The sequence below is a fragment of the Myodes glareolus genome, chromosome 19 (assembly GCF_982192425.1).
Source record: "Myodes glareolus chromosome 19, mMyoGla1.1, whole genome shotgun sequence".
In the NCBI taxonomy this organism is placed as follows: domain Eukaryota; kingdom Metazoa; phylum Chordata; class Mammalia; order Rodentia; family Cricetidae; genus Myodes; species Myodes glareolus.
Window position 1 is genome coordinate 51,740,251 of NC_142044.1, and position 27,401 is coordinate 51,767,651.

A 27,401-nucleotide genomic window follows, 5' to 3' on the forward strand; every position below is an offset into this window, starting at 1 on the left:
TATGTACAAAACGGTCTTTATTGGTACAGTCTCAGGGGCAGGTAGGCACCATCCCATGGGCCCACTTCCCTTGGCTCCTAGCCTCAGCAGATCCAGCTCACCCCCTCCACAGCGGGGTTGGATAGGGCTCCAGACTCAGGCCTCTCCATCCACGGGCGCACTGATTACAGTGTTCCAGGAAAGTCCTGAGCGAGGCCACCTGCCCATTTCCGGGCTGGCTGCCAACACAGTGGAAGGTGACTAGGGGAAGACATGGCTGGTGCAGAGGGACAGTGGGGTTCAAGGTAACACCGGCGGTCCTCAGGGGTGGCACTTCAAGCTGCACCTGCCCTGGCAGGACTGCTTAGGTCACAGTGGCTGCGCGGTGACATGAGATGGGCTGGGATTCCGAGGATCTGACCATCAGGACGAGTGCTGACGGCACATCAAGCTATTTTTTCCTCCGGGAGGCCCCAGAGTCACTGCTGTTGCTGTTGGGGGCTACAGCAGCCTGCTCAGAGGCTGCTCTGGGATCCTTTTTAGAAGTCTGCTTACGTTTTTCTTCTCTAGACGGTTTTGAGGACTGGAGTGGGCGGGGGGCAAGTAGGGTCTGTACAACCCTGACAGTCACCACAGCCCCCCAAAGCCCCCATAGCAGGATGGGAGGATCCAGAGGAGACAGCTGCGTGCGCACCCAGTTCAGTGCCTTAGCCAGAGCATTGCCTGAGCTTCGGGCCCGGAGTGGACTCTTATCCTGTGGAGATAAAACCAAGAAAAGCCTGTAAGATTTTACTCCTGCAACAGGCAAGCACCCTGCTACCTCCCACAGTCCAGCTGACTCCTTCACACCTTAAGTCCAAACTGTTGGAGCAGCGTTTCCAGCGTTGGGTGCCCCAGGGATACAGGTGGGAAGAATTCTTCTACCCACTGGCGGTGCCACCATTGGCTGTAACAGACCTGGATAGTCAGCAGGTGTCTATAGCCCAGGCCTGGCACCTCACCCATCACCCCAGCCTTACCTCTGCTCCCCAGGCTTTGAGAACCAGTACTTATAGCGCTGGGCCCGCAGGTAGGTGGGTGGCTGCTCATGAAAGGGGTACTTGGCAACATGGTTCTGCACCAGGCGGATTACTGTGGCAGGGGACGAGAGGTTAACATGGTTCTGAGCTTGTCCTTCCATACCCAGCCCCTCTCCCGGCCTATCCCTCACCTGGCTCTTTGCCCTGCAGGAGACGTAGCACCAGGCTGGTGAACCAGGGGCTGTGTGTATGTGGGCCAAGGGCTGCAAACCACATCTGCCAATCAAGGCGTGGCTGGTGGGGTATCACGATAGGGGGTGGTCGGCTCACATTCCCAGGTTTGTACATGAATTCTATCTCCTGAAAGGTGGACATGCGGTTAGCTGGGATGGCTGGACTTGGTCCCTTCACCCCAACATCCTTTGGGAAGGCTCACTGTCCAGTGCTGTCCATCATAGCTGCCCTCCAGCACCACTTCAGGCCGCCCACCCAGACCAGTCATCCGCCGGAAGAGGCCATATGAGCTGGCCAGCTGCAGATGCTCCACAGAACTGTACAGGCGATGAGCCCCAGTCCAGAGACGCCCGTGGGTCCCAGGCTCCATATAGGAGTAAGGTACCTGCAAGGAAGTAGGCAAGGGCTCAGTGCTGCCCCATCGTCCCACAACCCCATTCTCCACAGGGGTACCTACTAGGCTTATCAAGAACAAGGCCACTGTGGCAGTGCCCAGGATGGAGAGCTGGATACTGGCAAAGAACTTCCGTAGCCATCCTTGCACGTGGATCCACCTGGGGACGGGGGCCCAAGTATTGTCAGGCCATGCCTGAGCTGAAAGCAGCATCTTCCCCCTGCCTCTTCAGGTACATACATACCTCCAGAGGGCAATAAGCAATTCCCAGGCCAGGGAGGCTGCCCCCAGCCACACAGTAGGCAGAGTTACCATCCTCAGCCACTGGGAAAACTGGTGGAAGGTGAAGGCTGCCAAGGGAGGAGATTGTGATTAGGGGCTGACCCAGTCCTTTTCTTTAGACCCCCCAAGCTGGCACTTACTGGTTTTAGAGAGGATGATACACTGCTGCCAGTCAACCTCCAGGCCAAAGTAGAGCACGGTGCCATAGGCCAGCAGCCCATAGGCAGTCAGTTCCAGCAGTATGGAGAGCATGGTCAGCAGGGCCTTAGGCCAGGCTAGGGGCAGGACAGTCACAGGTTGGCTGAGGATCTGCAGCCAAGGGGCTGGGCGGAGGTGGAACTCTTTGGGGGTACTAGGCAGATGACATCCGTTTGGTTGTCATGACAGGATGACACTCACAGGTAGGCATCTTCTTGTGGCATCTGAGGCCAGGCTCAGCAGACAGGTGCCGGTCATCCAGGAGGGAAGTGGTAAGCACCAAGGTTAGCAGGTTGAAGAAATTGTAGTTACCAGTAATGATAATCAGGACTTGCAATAATACCTGCAGGGAAGGTCGGCAATCAGCTCTATGGCGGGCTGGTCTTCCTGCGCCCTGCTAACCCGCAGGCTGACATTTTCACAAAGGCTACATGCAGCCTTGATCTGAGTAACACATCCCTCTGCCTGCAATGCTTTCCCAACAGCACCCGTATCACACGACCACTCCCAGGGCTGCTCTGTCCCCAACAAGACTCGCTGGCCAGTGGTGAAGGCCAAGCTCTCTTCTACCCACCTGTGCATAGAAGGCAGTCAACCGTAGGCGGCGAATAGGAGCAAAGAACAGGGCGGGTACTGCGATCTCGATGAGGAAGGTGGCCACCACACTGAGTTTGTGCAGCCAGACTGGCAGGTGGTGGGCAAACCAGGCAGCTGGCGTGGGCAGGCACTGTGTCTCATAGTGGTAGGTGAGAGCTGCAGGTAATGGGTGGGGGTCAGGGTTGATTAGAGCCTCCAGACCATCCCGGCTTCAGGCCCAGGCTCTCACCGGTAAGTCCCCACCACGCAGGGCAGCGGCTGGTCAGCTTGACCACACCAGAGGCAAACATGAGTCGAAACAGCAGCCAGCGCACGAGCCAGAATGGGAGGTTTTCATGGGGTAAGGCCCCTGCTAGTCCACCCTGGGGGGCCTTGTGGTTGGAAGGCTTTTTCAGTGGGGCTACTAGTATAGCCAGGAAGCCTGTCTCCAGCAGCAGGGAATCCCTATGGGGAGAAGAAAGATCATAAACAGTTCTTCTCCATTAAGGCTGTTGCCCTCACAGGGTCCTCCCAGGAGACGCAAACATCCCTTGCCCAGGCTCAGGCAGGAGTCACTCACCACTGGAAATAAAGGAACACTTGGCCCACCTGTAGGGAGAGGAGTTGTTAGGCGTCGTGTGTCAGGAGGCACCAGACGAGGCAGTGGGTGGATTAGACAGAGGCTGAGGTTCTAAGGGTCTCACTTGCCTGGCAGGTTGATAAGTAGGCAACCCAGAGCAGCAGGTAGGTGAAGGGGTGTCGCAGAGAGTTCAGGAGCAGGGCACCCAGTGCTACCACGGTGCCCAGTAGGGTCAGTAGATCCAGACCCTGGGCAGTATCCAGCCCCAGTCTTGGTGCCTCCCAGAGCAGGGTTGGTGTTTCCCACAGCTGCTGCCACCGACCCTTGCCTTGGGGTCGCAGTGTTCTTCGAGCAGGAAGGATGCCCTCTGGGCCATAGAGGCCTGTGGGAGGGCATGTCAGTGTCTTCCCACACCAAATTCAGCCGAAGTTAAGCCCTGAAGGTGTCCCACCACCAGCTCCAGGCACGCAGATGCCCTATTGTCAGGGCCTCCAAAGGCGCTCTACCCCTCCCCACAACCCCCCTCATCGCCACCCTCCGCATCCTGAGTTGTGCCTGCGGATGTTCCCACCCCAGGTAGGACTTGCTCTACCAGATTAACTCTCTCAGGTTAGAAACTGTTGACCTCAACCCCAGGTTCAGAAGACCTAACTCTCGGTCACCACTTTCCGCGGGAGTTCAGGTAGAAATCTGTCTCCTACTCCCTTCAGGGTTCTGTCCTAATCCCAGAAGAGAATCCGAACAGTCACGGGAAACCGACCCTTGCACATCCTTCTCCCTCCACACTCTTGGAGCCCGCAGTACAGAGACTACTGCCCCCTAGTCCCACGTAGAGAGGCCTGAACCTCACACCCGCCGCCGAGAAATCGTACTCAGGGTGAAGGAAGGGATGATACCACGTGAGTGTGTTCCACTCTCGGCGCCCTCACCTGGGATCTGGGTGTAGAGGGACGCAAAGGCAAACGTGTAGATAGCGGCCACACCCTGCAGGAAAAGCTGCTGTGGGACCCGGGAGCTCGCCATGTCCGCTACGCGGTCCGCCGGAGCAGTGCCCGCTGGTCCGTCCCCCCTCGCCCCACAGCCCCGCCTCTGACCCACGCCCCAGCTGGAATCCGGCGGGTTTGTCACTGCGCTCCACCCCGTGCGGAGAAACTCACCGCTAACTGGCCGGTAAACTTAGTCTCAGCGGGTCCTTTAGAGCCCGCCCCGGACGCGTAACCACGCCCCTCGGCATAAGCCCCGCCCACCAGGCACGCCTCTTTCCCCCACCTCGGGCGCCTTCCACTTTGAAACTGGGGCCCGCGTTACGTCATCGGCTTGCGCGCCGCGTCCGTGTACGTACTTCCTGGGTGGGAACGGCAAAATGGCGCCAGAACCGGTGGCGGGTTGATCCTGCTGGCCCTATCCGGAGCCAGTGTACGGTCCCGGGCTTCTAGTCCCTTTCTGGACATGGAGGATGTGGAGGTGCGCTTCGCTCACCTCTTGCAGCCCATCCGAGATCTCACTAAGAACTGGGAGGTGGACGTAGCGGCACAGCTGGGCGAATATCTGGAGGAGGTGAGGGCGGCGGGGAAATGGTACGAGCCTGGGAATCAGGCGTCACTGCCACCCCCGCCTCCAGGTCTGTAGCCGTCTGGTGTTTTGTTCTCAGTTTCTCGTGTTCTTTTTCCTCCCCCAACTCCAGCCTGCCTCTCGAAACTTTCTTCAATTAGATTATTCTGGAGCTGTCATTTTCAGGTCTCTACCCGTTAGCGAGCTGTGAAATCGTTTTGGTTGGACGATAACCATTTTCTTCAACAAATACATTACTTATATATTTTTTTAATCGGGGCTCAATATATTAAGCATCACTTTTCGGTGGTTGGGATTTAACCTAAGGCTGTACGAGCTTGGCAAGCGCTCTACTGCTGAACTTTTTTTTTTTTTTTAAATCCCCTTTTTCTTCCTCAGGCAGGCCTTAAATTCGAAATCTTGCTGTCTCAGTCTCCTCATTATTTGCGAGTACTAATCGACCCTACTATGTCTGAGAGATTTGGATCCCGAAGGGAAAGGGATTTCTTACCTTAGACCTCAAGCTCCGCCCATGTCTTTTCCCCAGGCGTCCCACACCCGGGACTCTTAACTTGAGCTAGCTTGTCCAGAAGGACCTGCCTCCCAGTGTGTGGCCCTGCCCCTCGCTGTAATCTAGCCTGTCCGCATTTCATGTCTCCATTTTTGGCACTAGTGTCTAGATCTCTTCAGGTTCTGTCTGCTCCATTTCCGCCTTTTCACACCTCAGCCCGATTCCATCGGATCCCACTACCTGTCTTTGAACAGTAGTGGTCTTCATCTTACACAATCCAGAAGACGCTCGAAATGTTCTGTAATTCAGTTGGGGAGCATTTGTTGGTCTGTCAGTTTCCTTTCTGAAACAGTGCTTATTAGGATTTCTATTTCACTGCTTCTTTTTACTCTCCTAAATGTTGAGCTTTTTGGGGTGGAGCCTTCTTTCCCTTAAAAATAAAACATCTTGCTTGTGTGCTTTAAAATGCGGGTGTTAACTCTATTATATGGTGGGATACGCCCATACTTCTACTTGTAGGTTGTCCCAGTGCTGCCTCCAGATCTGTTTGTTCTCGCCACTCTCTTGGCTTTTTCTGGGATGGTACGTGATCTCTTGGGTCTTATTTAAAGTGGAGCTTTTGATTTTTGGTTCAAATTCTAGTCCTCTATTTTTGGTGAAGAGTTTTACTGTGCAACTAAAGGTGGAAATTAAGAGCTATAAAAAGGCCTCATGTCCCACACCAAGTTTACCTGTGAATTCTGTCCATTATACTGCCAGAGTGTCACTTCAGTTCATGTGATCTGCATTACGTCTGGTCTAGGCCTATTAGACCTAGTTATTTAAAACCTTCTCATCCAAGGTCCTAGATTGGACATCATCCAGTAGCTAGTATGAGTCTTCAAAATTAAAACGAGACAGGGTTAGGAGTGCAGGGAACTGGAGAGAAGGTTCATCAGTTAAGAGCACTGGTTGCTCTTCCAGAGGACCTAGGCTCAATTCTAAGCATCCACGTGACAGCTCACAACTAACTATAACTCTAGTTCCAGGAGATCCAATGCCTTCATGTGGCCTCCACCGGCACCAAACACACTAGTGGTGCACAGATACATGTAGGAAAAATACCCACAGAATTTTTTTAGGAAATTAAAATCAGGCTAGAAAGATGAATCTTGAAGATTGCGTCCTGCTCTTGCAGAAGACCTGGGTTTGGTTCTCAGAACCCAGAGGCCGCTCACAATGGCTTGTAAGTCTGCTTTGAGGGGTTCCAGGGCCATCTTCTGGTTCCATGGACTCCTGCAAGAATATGGTACACACACATACAAATGCAAGCAGACACACATCTTAGAAAAAAAAATTATAGCCACACCACAACACTGCTTAGTTTAAAACTCTCAGGTTTTCATTACGATTCATTGCTCATCAATTTTAGCTGTATCCATGGTTCTGTACCTTGTGACTTTTTTTTAAAATTTATTTTAACTTTAAAAATTAAAATTATGTCTTTGGGTGCTTACTGAGGCTAGACAACTTGTGGATCTGTTCTACAACATAGATACTTAGGTCTTTAGGCTTTATGACAAGTGCATTTATCCACTGAGCTATCTCACACTTTTTTGAACGGTTAACTAAGGCCTCCTATGCTTGTTCTTGACTGAAGGTCATCTGTGCGACTGTTCTATTTATAACTAAGTCTTTTTCATCCTGTAAGTCTTTTATTATTGTTATTTATTTATTTTGGTTTTTTGAGAGGGGATTTTTCTAATTCTGGCTGTCTTGGAATTCATTCTGTAGACCAATCTGGCGTCAAACTCTAAAAGATCCGCCTGCCTCTGTCTCCTGAGAGCTGGGATCAAAGGCATGCACCACTGTGCCCCGCCCTCATCCCTTAAATCTGAAGTGTCAGTTAACCATTCTATCTAAAATAATCCTCTTTCTCTCTCGCTCGCTCGCTCGCTCGCTTTTGGGTTTTTTTTTTGTTGTTTTGTTTTGTTTTGTTTGTTTTTTTGAGTCAGGGTTTCTCTGTGTAACAGCTCTAGCTGTCCTGGAACTTGCTCTGTAGACTAGGCTGGCCTCAAACTCACAGAGATCCACCTGCCTCTGCCTCCCGAGAGCTGGGATTAAAGACTTGCACCACCACCACCAAGCTAAAATAATTCTCTCTTATTGTGACATAATGTCACAAGGTATTCTTCAACTTGCTTGTCTGTGGTCTATCTCTACCCTACAATGTAAATTCTAAAAGGGCAGAGACTTTATATATGATTTCTTCAACTTTGTAGAATGTCTTACACATAGTAGATGCAGGACAAATGCTTATTAAGTGAACTTGTGATCTAATGATTAACCTGTACTGTACAGTTGGCTGAAGAGTCCCAAGAACAGTGGTAAGAGGTCATACTGGCTGGGTAGTGGTGATGCTTGTGAGTTCAAGGTCAGTCTGGTCCACAGAGCTACCAAGCAAATTCCAGTACAGCCTACTGTCTCAAAGAACAAAACAAAAACAAACAAACCTGATGGCAAAGCAAATAGTAATTTATGCTTTGAGATGGAATTTCTGCTCTCTAGGGAGAAATTCTAAATACCAAGGTAGGAGACACATTATTTGGTATTAGGGGCCTACTTGGCCTAAGCACTGTTTCTTTGTGTTTTATATAAAGTAATGTAGTCTTTATGACAAAAACTGATACAGTCATTAGAGAGATTAGGTGATATACTGGCTGTCACAGCTGATAGTGGACAAAGCAGATCTATTCCTCCCTCTGACTATATCTGTGTGTTGTCACAAATGGGTGATAGATTGGAAAGAAAAGGTTATGACTATGACGACTTTGACTGAGGGACCTGATTTTATTTGAGGTGAAAGGACTTGCCATGTCTGCTAAGCTGAAAAAATGTGTAGAGGGACCATGGTGCTTGCCTCAGTGGAAGGCAAGAAAGTGCAGCTCCTAGGGGAAGCCTGATAGCTGGAGGAGACCGGATTTAGAGACCTGCCTTGGAGGCTCTGCTTAGCGTTTCAGGTCTTTCCCTCCGAGTGGCAGAAAGCTTGCAAAGCACATACAGGAGAAGACTGGGGGTCAGGTGGAGTCCTGCTAGAGGTGAGGCTGGGCCAGAGCTGGAGTCTTTAGAGAGGAACCTGGAAGTGGTAAGGGGCTGATCCTAGATTGAACTGGCCGGTGAGCAAAAGAGAGAAACTGAGGTCCTTTAGTTTCTGGGAATGTGTAGGAATGCTTGGAATCCACCATGGACTTGCTCATTTGGCTCTAGATTATAAAATCTGGATAGTTGAGCAAGACAGTTGGATATATGGGTTTGAGCGGTAGTAAAAGTGTCTGTAAGATCTTGAGTTAATGCCTAAAACCTTGGACATTTCTGTGGGATATATATATATATATATATATATATATATATATATATATATATATATTTAAGCTTCTCAGTAGGTGCCTGCCTGTAAATGGAACCTCAGGGAGAAAACTGTTCTGAGGATAGATTTGGCAATTGTTGATGTGTGTGGCTGGTCACTTGAACAGGGATGGACAGATGGCACTTGGCAGAAGGTGTTCAGTAGGAAAAAAGAGCCCAAATACTGATTAGGAGCCAAGGTTCACAGAGACCAGAGACCAAGGAGGGCTGCAGAGGGAGAACTCCCTACAGCACCAATCAGAGGATAGAGAATGCTGTATCCCGGCCAGTAGGATGAGACAAATGGGGGGTCCCTGATAAACCTGGAGGAGAGGAATGGAAGGGCAAGGGACACGAGAAATGACAGCAAGACAGGATTTCTGATCAAGCCGTGGTTTATTAATTCTCAGAAGCTGTTATATAACAAAATGGGCAAGGGAGAGGGGAGGATGTCAGGTCTGCTGGAATTCAGGTCTGGAAACATCCCTAGCTGATAAGGAAAACTGAGGGTCTCTGATTGTTGACTAACATAGGAAATGCTAATTGTTTCTAAAAGCCTGGGGCCTGCAGGTCTCACTAGGAGATAAGATACCACGTTGATTTCCTAGGCCCAGAATGTACCCTGAAGAGGGGATAGATGTGAATATTTTACTTAACTTGTAAGCTTAAGATGGCTGTAAACAAAATACAGATCTCAAAATACAAGTCTTTGCTTCCAGCAGTGCTGTACTTGTCTGTCTCCTTTTCCTTATCTCAGGGTAAAGGGTCTTTCTGCTTTAGTCTGTCCTGGTTGGTTTTGACATAGGTGGGTATAATGTGAAGTGCTGATGAGGGCTGGTATGCAACTTGAGCCATCATGGTCAGTGTCCTTTAGGGACCTCTCTTCCAAAACACTTGATCTCACAGGATCCAAGAACTCGGGGGGAGTTGCAAAGATCTAACCTCCCTCTAGAAATACCCAAAGGCAACTGGCAAACTCTAGTAGACTTAGAGCTATCTATGTTTGTGGGTGGTAGGTTGAGCTGTTCCGGAAGAAGTGAACATAGGCTTCTCCTGCATGGGCATCTTACTTTCTCTGAAACTGTCTCACTGTTTAGCCTAGGTGGACCTTGAATCCTGCCTCAGTGTCCCAACTGCTGGGATCATAGACATGCCCACCAAGTCTGGCTTACTAATGTTCTCTCTTGCAGCTGGACCAGATCTGCATTTCTTTTGATGAAGGCAAAACCACTATGAACTTCATTGAGGCAGCACTGTTGATCCAGGGCTCAGCTTGTGTCTACAGTAAAAAGGTGGGTTCTACAGACTGCCAACCTTTGTGCTAAAGTGTTGAGTGGGACAGCAGCAGTGTGCATCTGTCTGTAGCCTGCTTTCATTGTGGGCCACACTTAGGATCCCTTCACGACTTCCAGTACCAAAGAAAAACCGGAGTTTATTGATAGCTTTTGTTTTTTTCGAGATAGGGTTTCTTTGTAGCTTTGGAGCCTGTCCTGGAACTAGCTTTTGTAGACCAGACTGGCCTCAAACTCACAGAAATCCGCCTGTCTCTGCCTCCTGAGTACTGGGATTAAAGATGTGCACCACTATTGCCCTGGCATATTGTTTGCTCTTTTTTTTTTTTTTTTTTTTTTAAGACATATGCATCCCAGGCTGATCTCTAACACTGTGTCTACCTGAGGAAGATGACCTTGAACTTCTGTTCCATTTGTCTCTGCCACCTGGAGTGGTAGTAGGACAGGTGTCAATCACCATATCCAATTTTTGCAGTACTGTGGTCAGGGGTCAAAGCTAGGGATTCATGCACGCTAGGTGGGTGCTTCACCAGCTGAACTATATTCCCAACCTGCTTGTTTTTGAGGCAGGATTTTATTAGCTAAGACTGACCTTGAGCTTGCTCTGTAGCTAAGGCTTGCTTTGGCCTTGAACCCCTGATACGTCTGCCTTTGCATCTTTGAATAATAGGCATGTTCTCCAGTGTCCAGGTAAACTGAAGTTTAAAATGCCACTACCAGGAGATGGTTCAGTTGGCAAAAGTTTGCTGTATAAGCACGAGGGCTTGAGTTTTGATCCTCAGCACCCACATAAAAAGGCAGGTGTAGCCTAGCACTTGTCGAGACCTAGATCTCACTAGCCAGTCAGCCTAGCTAATCACTGGTCTTCTCAGGTCCAGCCAAAAATAAGGTAGAGAGCAGTCAGAGAAAATATCTGAGGTTAACCTATAGCTTCCATAATCATTTATAAATGTACATCTGCACACATTTGCACACACACCCACATAAACACAAATATATAACACACATACCAAAATGGTATGGCTAAGCTAAGAAGTATAGTTCAATTGTATAACACTTGTCTAGCACACATGAGGCCCTGGTTGTGATCCCTAGCATCACAGTCAATAAATAAAATGACCAGGAAGAGAGGGTCAGGTGTGCTGTGAGTTCTGTTGTCCCTCAGGTACACAATTATCTGTAGCTCAGTGTGTATAAGCTCTCCCTTCTCTGCTTCTACATGTGGGTACTATGCAGTTGTGTACATCATCTAGGAAAACTGCTGGTCTCACCCTATGGTGGGGCCTCTGGCTTTGTGTAGGAGACGAATAAGAAGCAAATGAAATATGTCAGGCAGGCCCATCATGGCTTACTTTTTGACAGGGCCATCAGAGACCGCACCCTCCTGTGGACTGAGCAGTGTAGCTAGGAGAAGGAGCTGCAGCTGGCCTGGGGGCACTGGGCAAGTGAACAGTGGGTACCATGTATGAGGGTTCTGAGTCTACAGAGCATGTGCCAAGGGCTGTCTGAAGTATTGTGGGCACCCATCGTGCCATGGCCATGACCTGTGTCAAGGAGGCTGTGCTTGAGAATGTGTGGAGTATGGGACAGAGAAATAGAAACCTCAGTTGTCAAAAGTAATTCTGACGAGACTGATTTGACTTGAGAATTATTATTGTTGTTATTTTTGCTGTTGTATATGTGTTCTGTGCATATGTATGCCCAGGAATGTAGAACCCTGAGGTTAATGTCTGTCTTTTTATTTGATCCCTCTCTTCTTATTTTTTGAGACAGGGTCTTTCATTTAACCTGAAGCCCGCTGGTTTGTTTGGCCAACTGGCCAGTGACCTCCAGGGCTCCTTCTATCTCTGCTCCCCAGTCTTCTCCAAGGCTGAGGCCACAAGCATGCACTGCTATGTTTGGATTTTTAACATGGATTATGGGGATTCAAACTCAGGTTCATGTGTTTGCTTGTCAGGTACTTAAGTGTGTGGGTGTGTGCCTGTGAGTGTAGGGTCTCTCAGAGACCTGAGGCATCTGATTCCCCTGGAGGTGGAGTTACAAGTCGTTGTGAGTAGCTAATGTGGGTGTAGGAACCAAACTCAGGTCCTCTGGAAGAGCAGCAAGGACTCTTAACTGCTAAGCCATCTTCTCCAGCCCCAAAGAACTATTTTTGTGTTCATATTTCAGTGTGTGAGAGTGTGTGTGTGTGTGTATGCGGTATGTGTGATGTGTATGTGGGTGGACGTGTGGTCACCTAAATATGCAGGTCAGAAGTTGATAGAGGAATTCTTTGCCTTTTTTGTTTTTTAAGATTTATTAATTTTTGTCAGTATTGTGGCACATGCCTTTAATTTCAGCACTCTGAGGCAGAGAGTTCCTGAGTTCAAGGCTAGTCTGGTTTACAGAGCAAGTTCCAGGAAAGCCAAGATTATATAGAAACAAACAATATTATTAATAGTGCTTCAAAACAAAACAATATTAATTTTATTTTATGCTATGAGTGCCTTACCTGCTTATTTTTATGTTCACCATGTGTGCTTGGTGACCTCAGAGGTAAGATCATTAGATCCCCTGGAACTAGAGTTATAGTTGTGAACTGCCATCTGGATGCTAGGAACAGAGCTTGGGTATTCTGTAAGGGCAATAAATGCTTTTGATTGCTGAGCCATCTATTTTTCCAGCTCTCCACCATATTCTTTGACAAGACCTCTAACTGAACCTGGAGTTCACTGTTGTAGAAGGCTGTTCGTTCGTTCCCTGCTGCCCAGACTCAAAATGATCACTCAGAAACTATATTATTTAAAACGCTGCTTGACCTATTAGCTCTAGCTTCTTATTGGCTAGCTCTTACATATTAATTTAACCCATTTTTGTTAATCTATGTATCACCACAAGGCTGTGGCTTACTGGGTCAAGTTCTGATGTCTGTCTCCAGTGGGGCTATATGGCTTTCCCTTGGCTCTGCCTTCTTTCTCCCATCATTCAGTATACTTTTCCCCGCCTATCTCTGTTCTGCCCTATAGGCTCAAGCCAGCTTTCTTTATTCATTAATGGTAATCACAGCATACAGAGGGGAATCCCATATAAGCTTACTGTTACAGCTGGACTGGCTAGCCAGCAAATGCCCAGAATTTGCCGTCCCATCCCAGGGCTGGGGTTTCAAATGCATGTTACCTACTCTATTTATATGGATACTCGGGATCTGAACATAGCAAGCATTTTATTCACTGAGCAGTTTCCCTAGTCCCTTTGTTTGTTTTCAGATAGTAGCTTGGCATGTAGCCCAGGCTGGCCTTGAATCTAAGATTTATAATTTTAATTAATCTTAGCCTTTCAGTGCTGGAGCAGGCCTGTCATTTTTTTGTTTTTTTTTTTTTTTAAGAGATGGGGTCTTAGAACTTATTCTATACCTTAGATTGGCATAAAACTCATGATAATGTTCCTCCTTCAGCCTCCTGCGTACTGAAGTTACATGCATATGCCACCACCCTGGGTAATGAGAATTACTTGATAGTAGTAAAACTGTCAGGGCTTGTATGGAGGTTTGGAAATGATGACCAGATATTGATATATACCAGTGTCTAATAAGAAAGGCTCCTCCCCCTGCAAGGGGTGTTTCCAAGCACCATTTCAGATAGTCTCCTCCTTTCCGTGTCCTTATTGCTTGTCTCTGCTTGCTAGGTGGAGTACCTCTACTCGCTGGTCTACCAGGCTCTTGATTTTATTTCTGGCAAGAGGTGAGTATTAGAAGTGAGCCAGGAGGAAGAGGCCTTCATCTTCTTAGCTGAGCCCTGTTTGCAGCTTGGGAGGCTCCTGAAGTCTCCCAGGATGCTCTTGGTATGTTTTACTTTCTCAGGCAAGCCAAGCAGCTCTCCTTAGCACAGGAGGATGGGAACAACAGGGCTGTCAGCTCAGGAACTCCCTATGAAACAGAGGATGAGGTGAGTTGGGACATGCGGACTCTGCCCGAGGTGCTGGCCTGGTCCTGCTTCCATGACTACTTGCTTTCTCCTGCAGTTCCTGTCACTGGATGATTTCCCTGACTCCCGGGCTAATGTGGATCTGAAAAATGATCAGATATCCAGTGTGAGTGTCCTGGCCTTTGTGAGGTGGGGATAGCAGTCTTCTTAGCGTTGCTCCTTGTAGAATTCAGAACTCTCCTCCCCCACCCACAGGAGCTACTTATCATACCCCTTGTGCCCATGGCTCTGGTGGCCCCTGATGAAGTGGAGAAGAACAGCAGCCCCTTGTATAGGTATAACACTGCTAGCATGGGCGAGAAGGGCAGGAAGCCTGCCCGGGAAAGGTCTCTGTAGCAAGCTTGTTTATTTGCCAACACAGCTGTCAGGGTGAGGTCTTGGCCAGCCGGAAGGATTTCAGGATGAACACATGTACCCCCGACCCCAGAGGTTCTTTTATGTTGGATCCAGTGGGAATGTGTCCTGTGGAGCCTGCAGATTTGTGCCCCATGCCAGGGGGCCAGAAAGGTAAGGGTTTGGATGTTGAGACTTAGTGGGAAGTAGATTTTTTTTTTTAAAGATTTATTTATTATGTATACAGTGTTCTGTCTGTATGCTTGCTGGTCAGAAGAGGGCAGATGGCTGTGAGCCACCATGTGTTTGCTGGGAATTGAACTCAGGACCTCTGGAAGAGCAGGCAGTGCTCTTAACCTCTGAGCCATCTCTCCAGCCCGGAAGTAGATCTTTTGAGAGACTACTGCTGGGTACCTTAAGCCTGCCACCTCTAGTCTTAGCAGCTGTCTCACCACACCATAATTTCCCACTGTAGATAGCTTGGCTAGAGCTTCTCTCCCTCTTGTTGGAGCCTGCTGGGTTCTACTTTCTGCTGACAATCTAGAGAGGCTCCTTTGACACCAGTGGGGACCTTCTGGGGACGGACTGACCAAGTCTAATCTGTCTCTCCAAGATGCTGAGGGTGCTGAGGGTGCTGAGGGGCAGCCGATGGAAGTCTCTAGGAATGGAAGTCATGTTTCCGTACTCAACATCTCCCAAGAGCCAGGTGAGAAGAGAGCACCAGGGAGGGTGATCTAGGTAGAACTCTGACCATGGATGCTCTCAGTCTCCTTAGCCTGTCTTGTTTGCTTCCTGTTCATTGGCTTTTGGGGAACAGGCCTAATGATAGCAGATAAAGTCTTATGTTGACTCTCTGTGCTGTGCTGTAATTAGTGAGATTTGCTTTCCTAGGTCTTCTCTGGGTAATGTAAATGGTAACAAACACTATCTGGGCTGGGGCTGTAGCTTGGTCGGAGCACTTGCATATATAAAGCCCAGGGTTCAGCCCACAGCATGCATATATAGACAGACAGACAGACAGACAGACAGATAATAGATAGATAGATAATCAAATACATAAATATTTGCCAAGAGATAAGGTAAAACAACCAAAGCATGCCAGTATGAGGAAGAGAATATAAAGCCTTGTTTAGTTTTTCAAATGCTAAAGTGTGAAGCTGAGAAGAGAGGCTGGCCTGTCCTGCTCTTCTAAGAGCTGCCTGACCTCCAGCCTCTTTAGGCTAACTGGTTTCTTGGTTCCTACCCAAACACTTTTCCAGAAGGCCCAATGCTCAGCGGTGGTGATGAGGATGCAGAGGATGTAGCAGAGCCCCAGGAGGTTGCTCTAGAGCCTGCAGAGCCCAGGACCTCACAGCAGGTGGGACAACAGTGACTCCACAGAGCTCAAGCTGTCAACAGAGCGAGCTCTGGTTCTGGGGTAGAATTAACGTTACATGGGGACAACAGTGCGGTGGTCTTGGCTCCTGTCTGTCACACTGATATTGTCCCATCACTAATTTTGTGTTTCCTCTCAGAGGGAGTGTCTGCTCAGAAGCCTGGCATCCTCCAGCCAGACTGTTTAATGGCAGCTTCCATTTCCTTTCCCTCTTTAAGCAGAACTGCAGTTGCTCCCTGAGAATGGACTGGCATTCAAGGCTCTGAGCCCTGTGGAGCTCATAGTATCTGCACTGTCAGCTGATCAGTCTGGAGGACTTTGCTACCTCTTTCAGCCCCCACGGGAGTAGTCTGTTCAGAGAAATCAAGAAATCCTTACTTATTGAACACTAACAAACCACACAAAAGCCTTGAGGCTGGGGATGTAGTAGAATGGTGGAATTCTCGACTAGCCTATGGGAAGCCTAGAGTTTAATCCCCAGCATTGTAATATGAATACATTTAAAAAAAACTAGGGGACTGTAGAGATGGCTTAGATGTTAAGACTGTACTGTTTTTGCAGAGGATCTAAGTTCGGTTCCCAGCCTCCACATCAGGCAGCTGCTAACTATCTGTAAGTCCAGCTCCATTGGGGATCTAGTGCTTCTGCCTCCACAGGCAGGCATCCGCACTCCTAAGTGAATTGACTGTCTCCCCACACATATACAATTGTTAAACTTTTTTTTTTTTTTTTGAGAAAAGGTTGCCTGTTCTGGAACTCACTCTGTAGACCAGAGTGGCCTTGAACTCACAGAGATCTGCCTGCCTCTACCTCCTGAGTGCTGGGATTAAAGGCATGTGCCACCACTGCATGGCTTTTCTTTCTTTCTTTCCTCTTCTCTCTCTCTCTCTTTCTCTCTCTCTTGCTCTCTTTCCTTCTTTCTCTTCCCTCCCCACCTCCCTCCTTCCTTCCTTCCTTTTCGTTCTTTTCTTTCTTAATAAAATCAGCCAGGCAGGGTCATTAATGTTTAGTGTAAGCATGAGGACCAGAGTTTAGATCCGTATAGCCCACATAAATGTTGGGTAGGTGTGGCGGCTTGCCTGGAATTCAGGCCTGGAAGTAGAGACAGGATACCCAGAACAAGCTGTCTAGCAAGACAGCTCGGGTGAACTTTGGATTTGTTTCAGAGACTCTCAATGAATAAGGTGAAAGAGAATTGAGGATGCTTCATATCATCCAACTTCAGCGCCTACATGCACTCACTCATACACGTGCACCCACACAAGCAAAAAAAAAGTTATAAACACAAAAAATGGGGAAATTACTCCTGCCCAAACCAACCTGATGTATTTAGAAGGAAATATTAACAATTATGAAATTTATAGTCTATAACATATAGCTTTGGTTTTGTTTGGTTATTGAGACAGGGTCTCATTTTATAGCTCAAGCTAATCTTGACCTTGTGATCCTCCTGCCTCAGCCTCCCAAGTGTTGGGCCAAATATGAGCCGGCATGCCAGTCTGTCTTGTTCTTTCCTTGTTTATTTACTTATTTATATTCATGATCCTAGGATTGTACCTAGTAATTGTACATGCTAGGTAATCACTCTACTAGGGAGTCACATGCTCCCAGAAATACTGTTTTTTTTATCAGATTTAAAAAAAAATAGCAATCCAAATTCCTACTCCCTCCCCTCCTCCCATTCCCTCCACACACCCTCCTACCCCACCACCATCTAATCCTAAGAGAGGGTAAGGTACTTTGCTTTGTGGAAGGTCCAAGGCCCTCCCTACTATATCTAGGCTGAGCAAGGTATCCATCCAAAGAGAATAAGATCCCCAAAAGCCAGTACATGCAGTAGATATAAATCCCAGTGCCACTGCCAGTGGCCCCTCAGTCTGCCCCAGCCATACAACTGTCAACCACATTCAGAGGGACTAGCTTGGTCCTATGCTTGTTCCTTCCCAGTCCAGTTGGAGTTGGTGAGCTCCCATTAGCTCAGGTAAACGTTTCAGTGGATGAACCCTATTGTGGTTTTAAAGGAAAAATTTCCCTGATGACTGGTTCTCTTCAGGATTGTTTGTGTTTGTGTGTGTATATGGAGGCTAGAGGTCCACCTTGGGTTTCATTCCTCAAGAGCTGTGATAGGCTCTTTCATTGCTTGTCTAAAAATATTCCCCACTTCCAGCAGTTTAAGTGCTAAGTACCACAGTTCCTTGTACTAGGCTATAGTTAGTCCCTCCATCTGCATGCTGGGTCATGTATTTTCCCCCTTTTTACTATTAAAGGTCAGACCTGAAAGGTATTTTCTATCACTTTATCATGTTCTCTTCCTCACACTTTATTCCCATGGGTTCCAAGTTTTAGATTCCAGGAAGGGCTTTTGAACAAGGATCTATTTTGTACCTTAGTTTCCTTTCAGCCTCCAAGCCCTAAGAAATGTCAAGGCAGCGCCCCTATCTCGTTCTCTTATTTATCTGATTTACTTGCCATATTAGTGAGAGTCTGGCATGAAAGATGCTAACTGCATCTCCCTTTATTGCATTTTCTCCTTTATACAAAAAGTTCCTGGTTGGCTGCTGTCTCAGGCTCTGGGCATTTCTCACTACACACAGCAATTGTGAAGCAACCTCCTCCACTTCTTGCCAATGATCTCTACCCTGGTGCGCTGTCAGAGACTGCAGAATTTCTTCTAAACCCTTTAGCTGTTTTCAGGGTATCTCCATATTCATGTGGTAGATCCCACTCATCAGGCATACCACCTATACCATGTGGATAAACTGTCATCCTGGAATTCCCTTCACAGACACTCCGGGCCTGATGGCTCAGCTTAGTGGCATGTCTCATTACCTGTAGTAAGAATCACGCCATTGCTGCCATAACAAGAAGACACTATCACACAGTGCTATATTTGGAGATCTCCCCATCCATAGAGGTGTCTCAGCTTCAGTTACCTGACTTGCTATGCTGTATGTCCAGGACCATACACTGCTCTCCATTTCATCTTTTCTTCTGTTGTGTCCCTCTTTGGTGGCAGTTATGTTGTGTGACATTCTTTTTTGGGGGGAGGTGTGAACAAATGTCTTCACCCTAGATAGAGAACTGAAGACAGATCAGCTTGGTGAACCAATGAGCATTTTTTTGGGGGGGGGGAGTGGGGGTGGGAGGTTATTTGGAGGAATATGGGTGAAGTGTTGCCTATAGGAGCAGAAATGACTCAGAGATACCTGCATCACCAAAGACCCATCCAAGCATATGTGAAAGCTCACAAAAGCTGAAAACCTGGAGCACGCTGCACAACTCAGAGGCAGCTCAACAGGTTGAAGAGCGTCCTCATGGGGGCTTGGTTGGTCTCAGCCTCTTCTATACAGCTGAGCTTATGAGTCTTCACTGAAGCTTGGCTGGTATCTACTTCTAAGCCTTCTATGTAGTTGGGCTGTTGGAAGAATCTTCTCAGCAGTCTTTACTGTTTATGTATTCTTGGGGAAATAGGGACCTAGTAAATGTAGTCAGTTTTAGGAATTTCCTGAAACTGTTGGGTTTACTTAATACGTTAATGAGCATCCTGTAGAATGGAGTATTTCACCTCATCTTAGAACAGCAGTTCTTAACGTGTAGGTTGTGACCCTTTTGGGGGGGGGGTCCCATATCAAATATCAGATGTTTACATTATGATTCGTAACTGCAGCAAAATTACAGCTATGAAGTAGCAATGAAATTGTATGGTTGGGGTCACCACAACACGAGGAACTGTGTTAAAGGGTTGCAGCATTAGGAAGGCCGAGAGTGCTGCCTTAGACCATCCTGCTGTTTCATTGCCCTACTCATATCCTATGTCAGAGGAAACTGTTCACCACCACAGTGAGCATCCCTACACCTGGCTGACTTTATGTAAATGCTGGGGGTTGAACTTAGGTCCCCAGGCTTGCAGGGCGAGCACTTTGTCATCTTTTTCTGGCCCCTCCGTAAGGTTTTTACTTTTGGTCCCTAAGAGGGCCCTTAAACCGTGTTTTTGCTGTGAGACTAAGCAGAATTTCTGGGCTCTTGAGAGCTTTTGGTGGACTAGAGACAAGAGAGGAGACCCTGTGAGCTATTTCTTTGCAGAGTGCCACCTTGCCAAGGAGATACATGCTGCGGGAGCGACAAGGGAACCCGGAGGCTGCCTCCCGGTTACAGGTGAGAGATGCCAGGTCCCTGGCAGGGCAGCTATATTCAAAGGTATTCTGTTCTGTCGTTGCCCTGTTGCCCTTCAGACCCTCAGCACTTCTTCCAGAAACAAGTCCTCTCCCCTATGTAGCTTTGGGCCTAATCCTTGGGCTGTCACCACTTTGTGAGCTCTGGTAGGGAGGGCTCCTGCTCTTCCCTCAACTTCTGCTTGTTTGTACTCAGGAGACCCCAGACCCCTGGCAGAGCCTGGACCCTTTTGACTCCTTGGACTCTAAGGTCTTCCAGAAAGGTCAGTAGAATTGGTGGCATCTCATTTATGTTTTCCTGTCTAGGGCTACTGAGTTATAAGATGGTGGATTGGAGGGGACTTTGTATCCGCTTTCCTTGGCTACTCTTGAGGCAGTCTCTCTTTGCCTCCAGGTAAGCCCTTTTCTGTGCCGCCTGGTGTGGAGGAGCCTCCAGGACATAAGCGCAAGAGGAAGGGTGCCACCAAGCTGCAGGACTTCCACCAGTGGTACCTGGCTGCCTGTGAGTGAGTGTGTGCATTAAGGTGGCACATCCCTTTGCCTGGGTACTGTGTCCCTTTGGCCTGGTTCTTGCTAACTGCTCTCTCATAGATGCTGACCATGCTGATAGCAGGAGGCCTCGGCGGAAGGGCCCAACCTTTGCAGGTAAGGCTGGAGTCCTACCTCTTCGGGGAAGGTAGTCTTTATTTGCCTTCCCCAGTTCCACTGCCGTCCTCCCTGCCAGGGTCACTTGAAGTCCTGTGTGGACAAAGGTGAACTTGGTCTGGATGGGGAAGCCCCTCATAAGGCCTTTGTCTGCAGACATGGAAGTGCTGTACTGGAAACACGTAAGAGAACAGCTCGAGAGCATTCAGAAGCTGCAGAGACGGAAGGCAAGTACCCATAGTATTCAAGTCTGAGACTCCACGGGGCCTGGAAGATGAGTCTCCTCACAGATATTCTCTGGACAGGTGACCGAGAGATGGCTGCCCGGGGCCACCGAGGATCTGTGGCCTGTAGAGGAGGAACGCTTGGAAGATGCCCTAGAAGACCTTGGGGAAGCAGGTAGGTGCCATTTGATATGGGATGGGAGGGGTCCGTGCTCTCAGCACCTACTGCTGTCTGAGCAGCTGCCTCTGGTCACTTCTCCCATGTCTCAGCAGATGACTTTCTAGAGCCTGAGGACTATGCAGAGCGGGAGGAGGTGATGCCTGGGGAAGCTGCTGACCTAGGTAGGTCTTTAATGGGATACCTGAGATGTGCCGAGGGAGCAAGAGCTGCCTGAGATGAGGCTGTGCAGCCCCACAGCTGCAGCAGCTCATGGTTGGGCCTTTCTAGATGCAGAGGCCATGCCAGAGTCCCTGAGATATGAGGAGCTGGTCCGAAGAAATGTGGTAGGCCTGGGTCACGGGTGGGAGCAGTGGAGCGTCCTGGGCCCTTACGTGCAGGAAGAACCCACTGGTCCTTCCATAGGAACTCTTCATCGCCACCTCCCAGAAGTTTGTCCAGGAGACAGAGCTGAGCCAGCGCATCAGGGACTGGGAAGATTCTATCCAGCCCCTGCTCCAGGAGCAGGTGAGGATGCTGTTGGGAACTCCAGCCTTCTGTCACCAGCTTGGGGTTATCCTGAGCTGTCTCTCCACTTGAAGCTAACATGGCCTTTCCCTGTGTAGGAGCAGCACGTGCCCTTTGATATCCACACCTATGGAGACCAGTTGGTTTCACGTTTCCCCCAGCTCAATGAGTGGTGTCCCTTTGCAGAGCTTGTAGCGGGGCAGCCTGCTTTTGAGGTGTGCCGCTCCATGCTGGCCTCCTTACAACTGGTGAGTGGCCTGGGACACATGGGATGGGGAAACCCCCCTGGACTCTGCTGATGCCTCATCTTCACAGGCTAATGACTATACGGTGGAGATCACCCAGCAGCCAGGACTGGAGGCAGCTGTGGATACCATGTCTCTGAGACTGCTCACACACCAGCGAGCCCATACACGCTTCCAGACCTATGCTGCCCCCTCCATGGTCCAGCCTTGAGTGGAGAGCACTGAGGCGCCGGGGTGGAAGGTAGTGTATACCTGGAAATCTTGTGCCCCTAATGTACCATGGGGCCATTTACTCCAGTGCTGCCTCCAGGCTGGCCTAGCCTGTTAAGTGATATTGCTACCCCCTCCCTGTTCACTCAACAAGCCATTTAAATGGACTGCGGATAGAGAGCACCCACACGCTGACTAAGTACATTCATTTATTTACCGACAGGGCCTAGGTAGGATGTTCAGGGCAGGATGCTTTGGAAGGCAACTATGTGCTGACGAACACTGTCTACAATCTGCTCTGCTGACCTGCTTCGACCATAGTAGTCCGTGAAAAGACCATCTGGGTTGAGCAAGTAGATAGCAATGGAATGGTCCACAATATAGTCCTGGTCCTCATCCTTGGGACCAGCAGTGTAGTATACACGGTAGTTGCGACTAGCTTGGGCCACTTGTTCTTTCGAACCAGTCAAACCCAGCAGTCTTGGGTGGAAGTCCTTCACATACCGGGCCATGGCTGCCACATCATCCCGTTCTGGGTCCACGGTGATGAAGACAGGCTGCACCAGGGGCAGGTCAGGCTCTGCCTCCAGCTTCTGTACCACCTGGACCAGTTTTTCCAGCTCATCAGGGCAGATATCAGGGCAGTGAGTGAAGCCAAAGTACATCAGTACCCACTGGCCTCGAAAGTCAGCTTTACATCGCGGCTGGCCTTTGTGGTCCAGCAGGCTGAAGTCACCCTGGCCTACAGCAGCCTGGCGCAGGGCCTCTATCCGTTGCTGTTGGCGCCTCTGTTCCTTCTCAGCTTTTGCTGCCAGCCAGGCCCAGCCCAGCCCAGCTCCAAACACAGCAGTGATCAGCAGCCTGGTTCTTAGCCCAGGACCTTGGGGCTGGCCCTGCCCTGACCAGTGTCGGGACTGGGACTTTACATACAGAGTTTCACCTCCTGGGATCCGGAGAAGGACTCGAGGTTTGAACTGAGAGAGCCTGGGCCAGGCTTTGGGCCCTAGAACCGGTAGCACCATGGACCTGAAGCTCCTGAAAAAGAACAGAGATGCCAGCAGTTGGGAAAGAACAGACAAGGTGCCTGGGCCCCCGCTGCTGGAGAAACTTGTCACCCCATATCCACGCAGGTTAGCTGCCTGTCTGGGCTCATCTGAACGCAGAACCGCTCCACCTCAAGCCTTAAGCTTCAGCTTAGGCAACACCGATTGTCCATAGCTGGTTCACTCCTAGTTCTTTAACTAGGAGCCTCAGCCTCATTACCGCAGTCTGTCCATAACCTGCCCCTCAACCACGCTTCCTTCTGGATGCCTAGAAGCATTCAGAACATGCTTTGCCTGGGCACCACAACACGTGTCTATTTACAATAAATCTTTTTTTTTTTTTTTAAGGAAGGATGTCGTTGATACTCTGGTTTACTACCTTAAAGGGGTAATCTTTTCTAGCCTCCGGTGATCTGGGGCTCAGCAGAAACCCATTGCCACTAGTGTCCCACAGAATAGCTCATTCGTGCTCAGAGCACCTTTGGCCCGTCTGTCTCTGAGGTCTCTGGCATCACCCGGAGAAGACGGGATTGATAAATATTCACAACATACCCCTTTTCTGAGCTGCGCCACTCGCACCTCACCCTCAAAGGACTGGACGAGGCAGTGGCAGCACCCTCAAGACAAACCACAGAGGTTGTTTCACCTTGTCCCACCCAGTCCCGCCCTGGAGGGTGGGAGGCTTGCTTAACTGCGGGACCCACGCACCTGCCTGCTGTGGGGTCGGATTTAGGGTTGAACGAAGGTCGGTGGGAGGACTAGCTCAGCGAAAGGTGAAGGGGCCTTGAAGGGTGCGCGGTCAGACAGCACGAGCGCCCCCTGCAGAGCGCGGCGCTGCTGGTCGCTGAGCGCTGGGCCGTCCAGGTGTACGCGGAGCCAGGGTGTACCTGCGCGAGCGACGAAAGCGGTTACCTAGGCCACACAGGGCGACCCGGACTGGAGGACTGCTTATGGGTCCCGAACGGCGCTCACCGCGGTACAGCCACTGACCCACGTCGACCAGCAGCTCGGCACCCACTCCCGGCCTGATTGGCTGTCCCGCTCGGCTGCGTCCGGCCCCGAGCTCGTGCAACACACGGGCCAGTGGCAACGCCAAGACGTTCTCCACGGTGCCTGGGGCGTGAGGGAGAGGCGGTCGCGGAGAAGCTAAGGGGCTGCAGGCGGATGCACGAGGACGGGACCAGGAAGGAAAAGACGCGGAGAGGAAGTGGGTGGGGCCTGGCGCCGGGGATATCCGGTCTCACCGTCCGCAGGGGCGAGCAGCTCCTCTTGCTCTCTCGCGTGAGGCAGCAGCTGGCGGCGTTGCGCGGGGCTCCCGGAGCACAGTGCTCTGGCTAGGCCTGGCTCCACGCCCTGTGCCGAAAGCATCAACTGGAAGCGACGCAGCGCAGAACCGTCATCCAACGCCGCGGCCATTCGGGCAACGCCCTTGTCTTGGGTTTCCTCCTGTCCGCTAAGCCAAAGGATGGCGCCCCCTGCTGGCGGGAGGGACGGAGCTCAGGAACCGCAGGGGTTGAGAGCGCCTGGCACATAGATAGGTGGTCTTAACCCCAGCTCTCTCACCTAGCCTAATGACCAGGTCCCGTAGGTCCGGCGGCCCCGCACCGTCCAGGCAAAGCAACGCTTCTTCCACTTCCAGGGTATGGCCCACGCTGCGGCCCAGAGGGCTATCCATGGCGGTGAGGGCTGCGGCGACCCGCAGCCCCAGGCCCACTCCCGCCCTAACCTGGGGAGGCACTACTCAGTGTCCAGTTGACATTACCTAATTCCATGCCTACTGCACCTGGGTTGGGATGTCAGGAAGGATTCGGGTGCAGATCAGAAAGCAACACTGCCAGGTGGTGGTGGGGTGGTCTCGTTCGCCCTAGTGGAGGGGCTCTGTGGAGGATTGCCCCAGTCCCAAGCTCAGGACAGCCTTGATTAGATACGGTAGGAGGGCTGGAAAGGGGGATTGCCAATTGTTTCTACTGGGATTGTTGAGTGGGCAGAGGCAGGGATACGATGGAAGGTGAGGTTCACATTCCTTCATAGAAAGGGCACGCCTTTAATTCCAGCACTCGGGAGGCAGAGGCAGGCGGATTTCTGTGAGTTTGAGGCTAGCCTGGTCTACAGAGCAAGTCCAGGACAGCCAGGGCTACATAGAGAAACCCTGTCTCGAAAAACAAAACAAAACAAAAAAGGCCATAGAGGCCCAGCATGGGCTCACCAATGTGTTTGCCAGCTCTCGGGCCTGCTCCTGGTCTGGGAAGACTGCTGCCCCCCCAAACTTAACATCCACCACCAGAGTGGACAGTCCTTCCACGACCTTCTTACTGAGGATTGAGGCTGTGGAGAACAGAAACATCATCCCAGGGTATGATACCTGGAGACGGAAGGTATTGCCTCTGTGATAAAGATGGCAGTGCCTAGTGGATTGTATGTCAGTCAGGGTACCCCATATCAGGTCACCTGTAATGAGTGGTACACTGTCCACAGTAGCTGTCACATCTCGTGCAGCGTACAGGATTCCATCAGCAGGGACCAGCTTCTCACTCTGGCCAACAATGCAGCATCCCACTTCCTCCAGTAAGCGCAATATCTGTTCAGACACCTGCAGTGACCTTGGAGGAAGGGCCCTCTCACTGGCCCTGGCCACGGACCCAGCGAAAGTTCAAAACATGGCCTAAGTGCCAATAATCTGATTCTGATGACTGACCTGATTTACTTATGACACATTAATGATTACCAGCCCATTGGTGTTTTCCACCTACTCCCAAGTAATAATCCAGATCAAAGTTCTCTTATGGCTCCGGCCGATCTACAATGGATGACCTTTAGAATAGTCAACACTCTCACTAGTGACCCGTATAAATAACCTATTCGTTGGTTGTCCCGTGATTCTGGCCAGCGATTCTCCCTCAACCCAGATCAGTGATAGATTAGTGGCCCACCTGTACCTGCTCTGGGCTCTGGGTGACATTGAACCCAGGAATGGACTCCAGCTTATCCAGTGTGCCCCCTGTGTGCCCCAGACCACGTCCGCTGATCATTGGCACCTGGTGGAGAGGATTACTGTCTGCCCCGGCACCACTCCCCTTATCCCCATTTTCTCGCTCCCCTAATGAGAACTTCAGCTGAAGTTATTTTAAGCAGTTGTAATATTTTCAGATATTTTAAACAGTTCATGTGGGTGCCCAATTGCTGGAAAGGAAAATAAATTATACTTGGCAGGGAGCAATTTGTCAGTAGAACAGGAACTGGCACTCATACATGTCTGGGACCCAAGTCCATGGGACAAGAGAAAGACCCAGCTCTTTCTCTGAGGGTGCTGTTAGGTACTGAGGCAGCTGTATTCCATGGTGGAACTGTATTCCACGGTCTGTATTGGGGAACAGGACAACTCTGGATTTTTTTTGTCTTTGAGAGCTTTGAGCCTGGCTTGAGGGTAGGAGGTGCCTGTGAGTGAGTGGGTCAGAGATTCGTGGAGATAGCAGTTACTAACCTTGCAGCCACACGCAGCCAGGGCAGGTGCCAGAACCAGGCTGACCTTGTCACCCACACCTCCCGTGGAGTGTTTATCCACAAGCTGCTGGTGCCAGGCCTTGGGCCACTCCAGTTGCTGCCCAGAGTCTGCCAGGGCCTGTGTCAGCACAGATGTCTCCTCTGGGTCCATGCCCCGCAGCCGAATGGCCATCAGCATAGCCCCTATGTGTGGACATATGAGTGGGGTGTTCACAGAGCATGGGTTTTCTGGGGCCTGGGATGGTGAGGAGGTACTGTGGATCCCTGAGGTGCGTATGGGGAAGTTAGGGGTCAAGGTCCAATTAGGGCTTGCCACACACCAATTTGTGTGTCCTGTGCGCTTCCATCCATCACTGCTTGCACGAAATCCCTTATATCTGCCTCACTCAGATGCCTTCCATCTCGTTTGAGGCGGATCAGCTCAGGCAGCTTCTTTGGTTCCCTCCCCCCTCCCTCTGAGACGGCACCAGCTGCCTCTGGGGTTGAGGGAGGTGGTGTCCCCGGAGCTGCCATTGCTTCAGCCTGTAGAGGATATTGAGACACCGCTGGAACCCGCCTCCCCGGCCATATCCCTGAAGCCACCATGGTCCCTTGTCCCCCAGCCTTGCTCCTAAATGTGTTTCTGGTGCCCATCACTGACCCATGTCTTCCTCAGCACCCAGTACCTTTCACCCCCAAGTCTGGCTTCCTTTTCTCGATCTCACAACTTGACCCCAGTCCAGTACCTAGTCAGCTTAGGGGCCTTTACCAGTTTTCTGGCTCTGGCCGGGTTCCGACCTGGTATGCCTCAGCCCGTCGTGGAGTTAGGTGCAGAACAGACTAGCCAATGAAAGACGTAGTTCAGGAACAGCCGGCAGACGGGGCGGTCCCAGGAGGTGGCACTGGTCAGGCCAATCGCCACTTCAGCTGCTCCCTACCTGCTACCTTATGGCCAATTGGAGATGTTTCCGGGACTCTAAGGGCCAGGAGGATATGGTACTCTCTGGACTGGCGTCTGCTCTGCCCA

At 50.2% G+C, this 27,401-nt stretch overlaps 4 protein-coding genes across 16 annotated transcripts; 1 reads left to right on the plus strand and 3 right to left on the minus strand.

Annotated features, from left to right (window-relative positions):
• Lmf2 (lipase maturation factor 2) lies at positions 1-4,677 on the minus strand. 2 transcript variants are annotated; one of them, XM_085678824.2, is made up of 15 exons: positions 4,605-4,677; positions 4,192-4,246; positions 3,391-3,644; positions 3,263-3,291; positions 2,933-3,147; positions 2,681-2,859; positions 2,308-2,449; positions 2,049-2,183; positions 1,871-1,976; positions 1,690-1,786; positions 1,435-1,617; positions 1,190-1,358; positions 999-1,110; positions 829-925; positions 1-733 (listed from the first exon to the last, which is right to left on the minus strand). In XM_085678824.2, the coding sequence occupies exons 5-15, from the start codon at positions 2,991-2,993 to the stop codon at positions 431-433; spliced, it is 1,584 nt and encodes a 527-aa protein (XP_085534950.2). In that variant the 5' UTR covers positions 2,994-3,147; positions 3,263-3,291; positions 3,391-3,644; positions 4,192-4,246; positions 4,605-4,677; the 3' UTR covers positions 1-430. The 2 variants fall into 2 exon arrangements, with proteins under 2 accessions (XP_085534950.2, XP_048300796.3); XM_048444839.3 differs by lacking the exon at positions 4,605-4,677 and having other exon boundaries at positions 4,192-4,349.
• Ncaph2 (non-SMC condensin II complex subunit H2) lies at positions 4,606-23,241 on the plus strand. 7 transcript variants are annotated; one of them, XM_048444840.3, is made up of 21 exons: positions 4,685-4,819; positions 9,899-10,000; positions 13,664-13,719; positions 13,839-13,923; positions 14,000-14,068; positions 14,158-14,237; positions 14,324-14,469; positions 14,909-15,001; positions 15,555-15,652; positions 19,754-19,825; positions 20,039-20,105; positions 20,237-20,344; positions 20,434-20,487; positions 20,644-20,714; positions 20,793-20,886; positions 20,982-21,053; positions 21,160-21,215; positions 21,295-21,396; positions 21,495-21,644; positions 21,712-21,882; positions 22,075-23,241. In XM_048444840.3, the coding sequence occupies exons 1-20, from the start codon at positions 4,712-4,714 to the stop codon at positions 21,850-21,852; spliced, it is 1,824 nt and encodes a 607-aa protein (XP_048300797.3). In that variant the 5' UTR covers positions 4,685-4,711; the 3' UTR covers positions 21,853-21,882; positions 22,075-23,241. The 7 variants fall into 7 exon arrangements, with proteins under 7 accessions (XP_048300800.3, XP_048300801.3, XP_048300797.3 ...); XM_048444841.3 differs by having other exon boundaries at positions 22,784-23,241; XM_048444843.3 differs by having other exon boundaries at positions 4,606-4,726; positions 21,712-23,241.
• Sco2 (synthesis of cytochrome C oxidase 2) lies at positions 22,048-22,873 on the minus strand. The gene has a single exon (XM_085678835.1). It carries the CDS (start codon positions 22,871-22,873, stop codon positions 22,091-22,093), a length of 783 nt encoding a protein of 260 aa, XP_085534961.1. The 3' UTR covers positions 22,048-22,090.
• On the minus strand, positions 22,696-27,300 carry Tymp (thymidine phosphorylase). Of its 6 annotated transcripts, none has more exons than XM_085678827.2 (11): positions 27,144-27,300; positions 26,716-26,917; positions 26,376-26,578; positions 25,825-25,929; positions 25,343-25,472; positions 25,101-25,219; positions 24,458-24,620; positions 24,139-24,369; positions 23,867-24,007; positions 23,603-23,781; positions 22,696-22,886 (listed from the first exon to the last, which is right to left on the minus strand). In XM_085678827.2, exons 2-10 carry the CDS (start codon positions 26,906-26,908, stop codon positions 23,624-23,626), a joined length of 1,443 nt encoding a protein of 480 aa, XP_085534953.2. In that variant the 5' UTR covers positions 26,909-26,917; positions 27,144-27,300; the 3' UTR covers positions 22,696-22,886; positions 23,603-23,623. The 6 variants fall into 6 exon arrangements, with proteins under 6 accessions (XP_085534953.2, XP_085534956.2, XP_085534957.2 ...); XM_085678830.2 differs by having other exon boundaries at positions 27,173-27,297; XM_085678831.2 differs by having other exon boundaries at positions 23,607-23,781; positions 27,121-27,278.
• Between the last annotated feature and the right edge of the window lie 101 nt (positions 27,301-27,401).

What these genes read in the sequence shown, in the direction of transcription:
- Lmf2 (XM_048444839.3), bottom strand. Translation starts at nt 4,285, where the DNA reads ATGGCGAGCTCCCGGGTCCCACAGCAGCTTTTCCTGCAGGGTGTGGCC. An exon ending in TGCGTGGTGGGGACTTACCG is followed by an intron (nt 2,860 to 2,932) that starts GTGAGAGCCTGG and finishes CATTACCTGCAG; the next exon opens with CTCTCACCTACCACTATGAG. An exon ending in TTGCTTATTGCCCTCTGGAG is followed by an intron (nt 1,787 to 1,870) that starts GTATGTATGTAC and finishes CCCCGTCCCCAG; the next exon opens with GTGGATCCACGTGCAAGGAT.
- Ncaph2 (XM_085678825.2), top strand. Translation starts at nt 4,712, where the DNA reads ATGGAGGATGTGGAGGTGCGCTTCGCTCACCTCTTGCAGCCCATCCGA. An exon ending in TGGGGAAGCTGCTGACCTAG is followed by an intron (nt 21,054 to 21,159) that starts GTAGGTCTTTAA and finishes GGGCCTTTCTAG; the next exon opens with ATGCAGAGGCCATGCCAGAG. An exon ending in AGCTGGTCCGAAGAAATGTG is followed by an intron (nt 21,216 to 21,294) that starts GTAGGCCTGGGT and finishes GTCCTTCCATAG; the next exon opens with GAACTCTTCATCGCCACCTC.
- Sco2 (XM_085678835.1), bottom strand. Translation starts at nt 22,873, where the DNA reads ATGGTGCTACCGGTTCTAGGGCCCAAAGCCTGGCCCAGGCTCTCTCAG.
- Tymp (XM_085678827.2), bottom strand. Translation starts at nt 26,908, where the DNA reads ATGGCAGCTCCGGGGACACCACCTCCCTCAACCCCAGAGGCAGCTGGT. An exon ending in AGAGCCCAGAGCAGGTACAG is followed by an intron (nt 25,473 to 25,824) that starts GTGGGCCACTAA and finishes GTGTCTGAACAG; the next exon opens with ATATTGCGCTTACTGGAGGA. An exon ending in CAGTGTACCACTCATTACAG is followed by an intron (nt 25,220 to 25,342) that starts GTGACCTGATAT and finishes TGTTCTCCACAG; the next exon opens with CCTCAATCCTCAGTAAGAAG.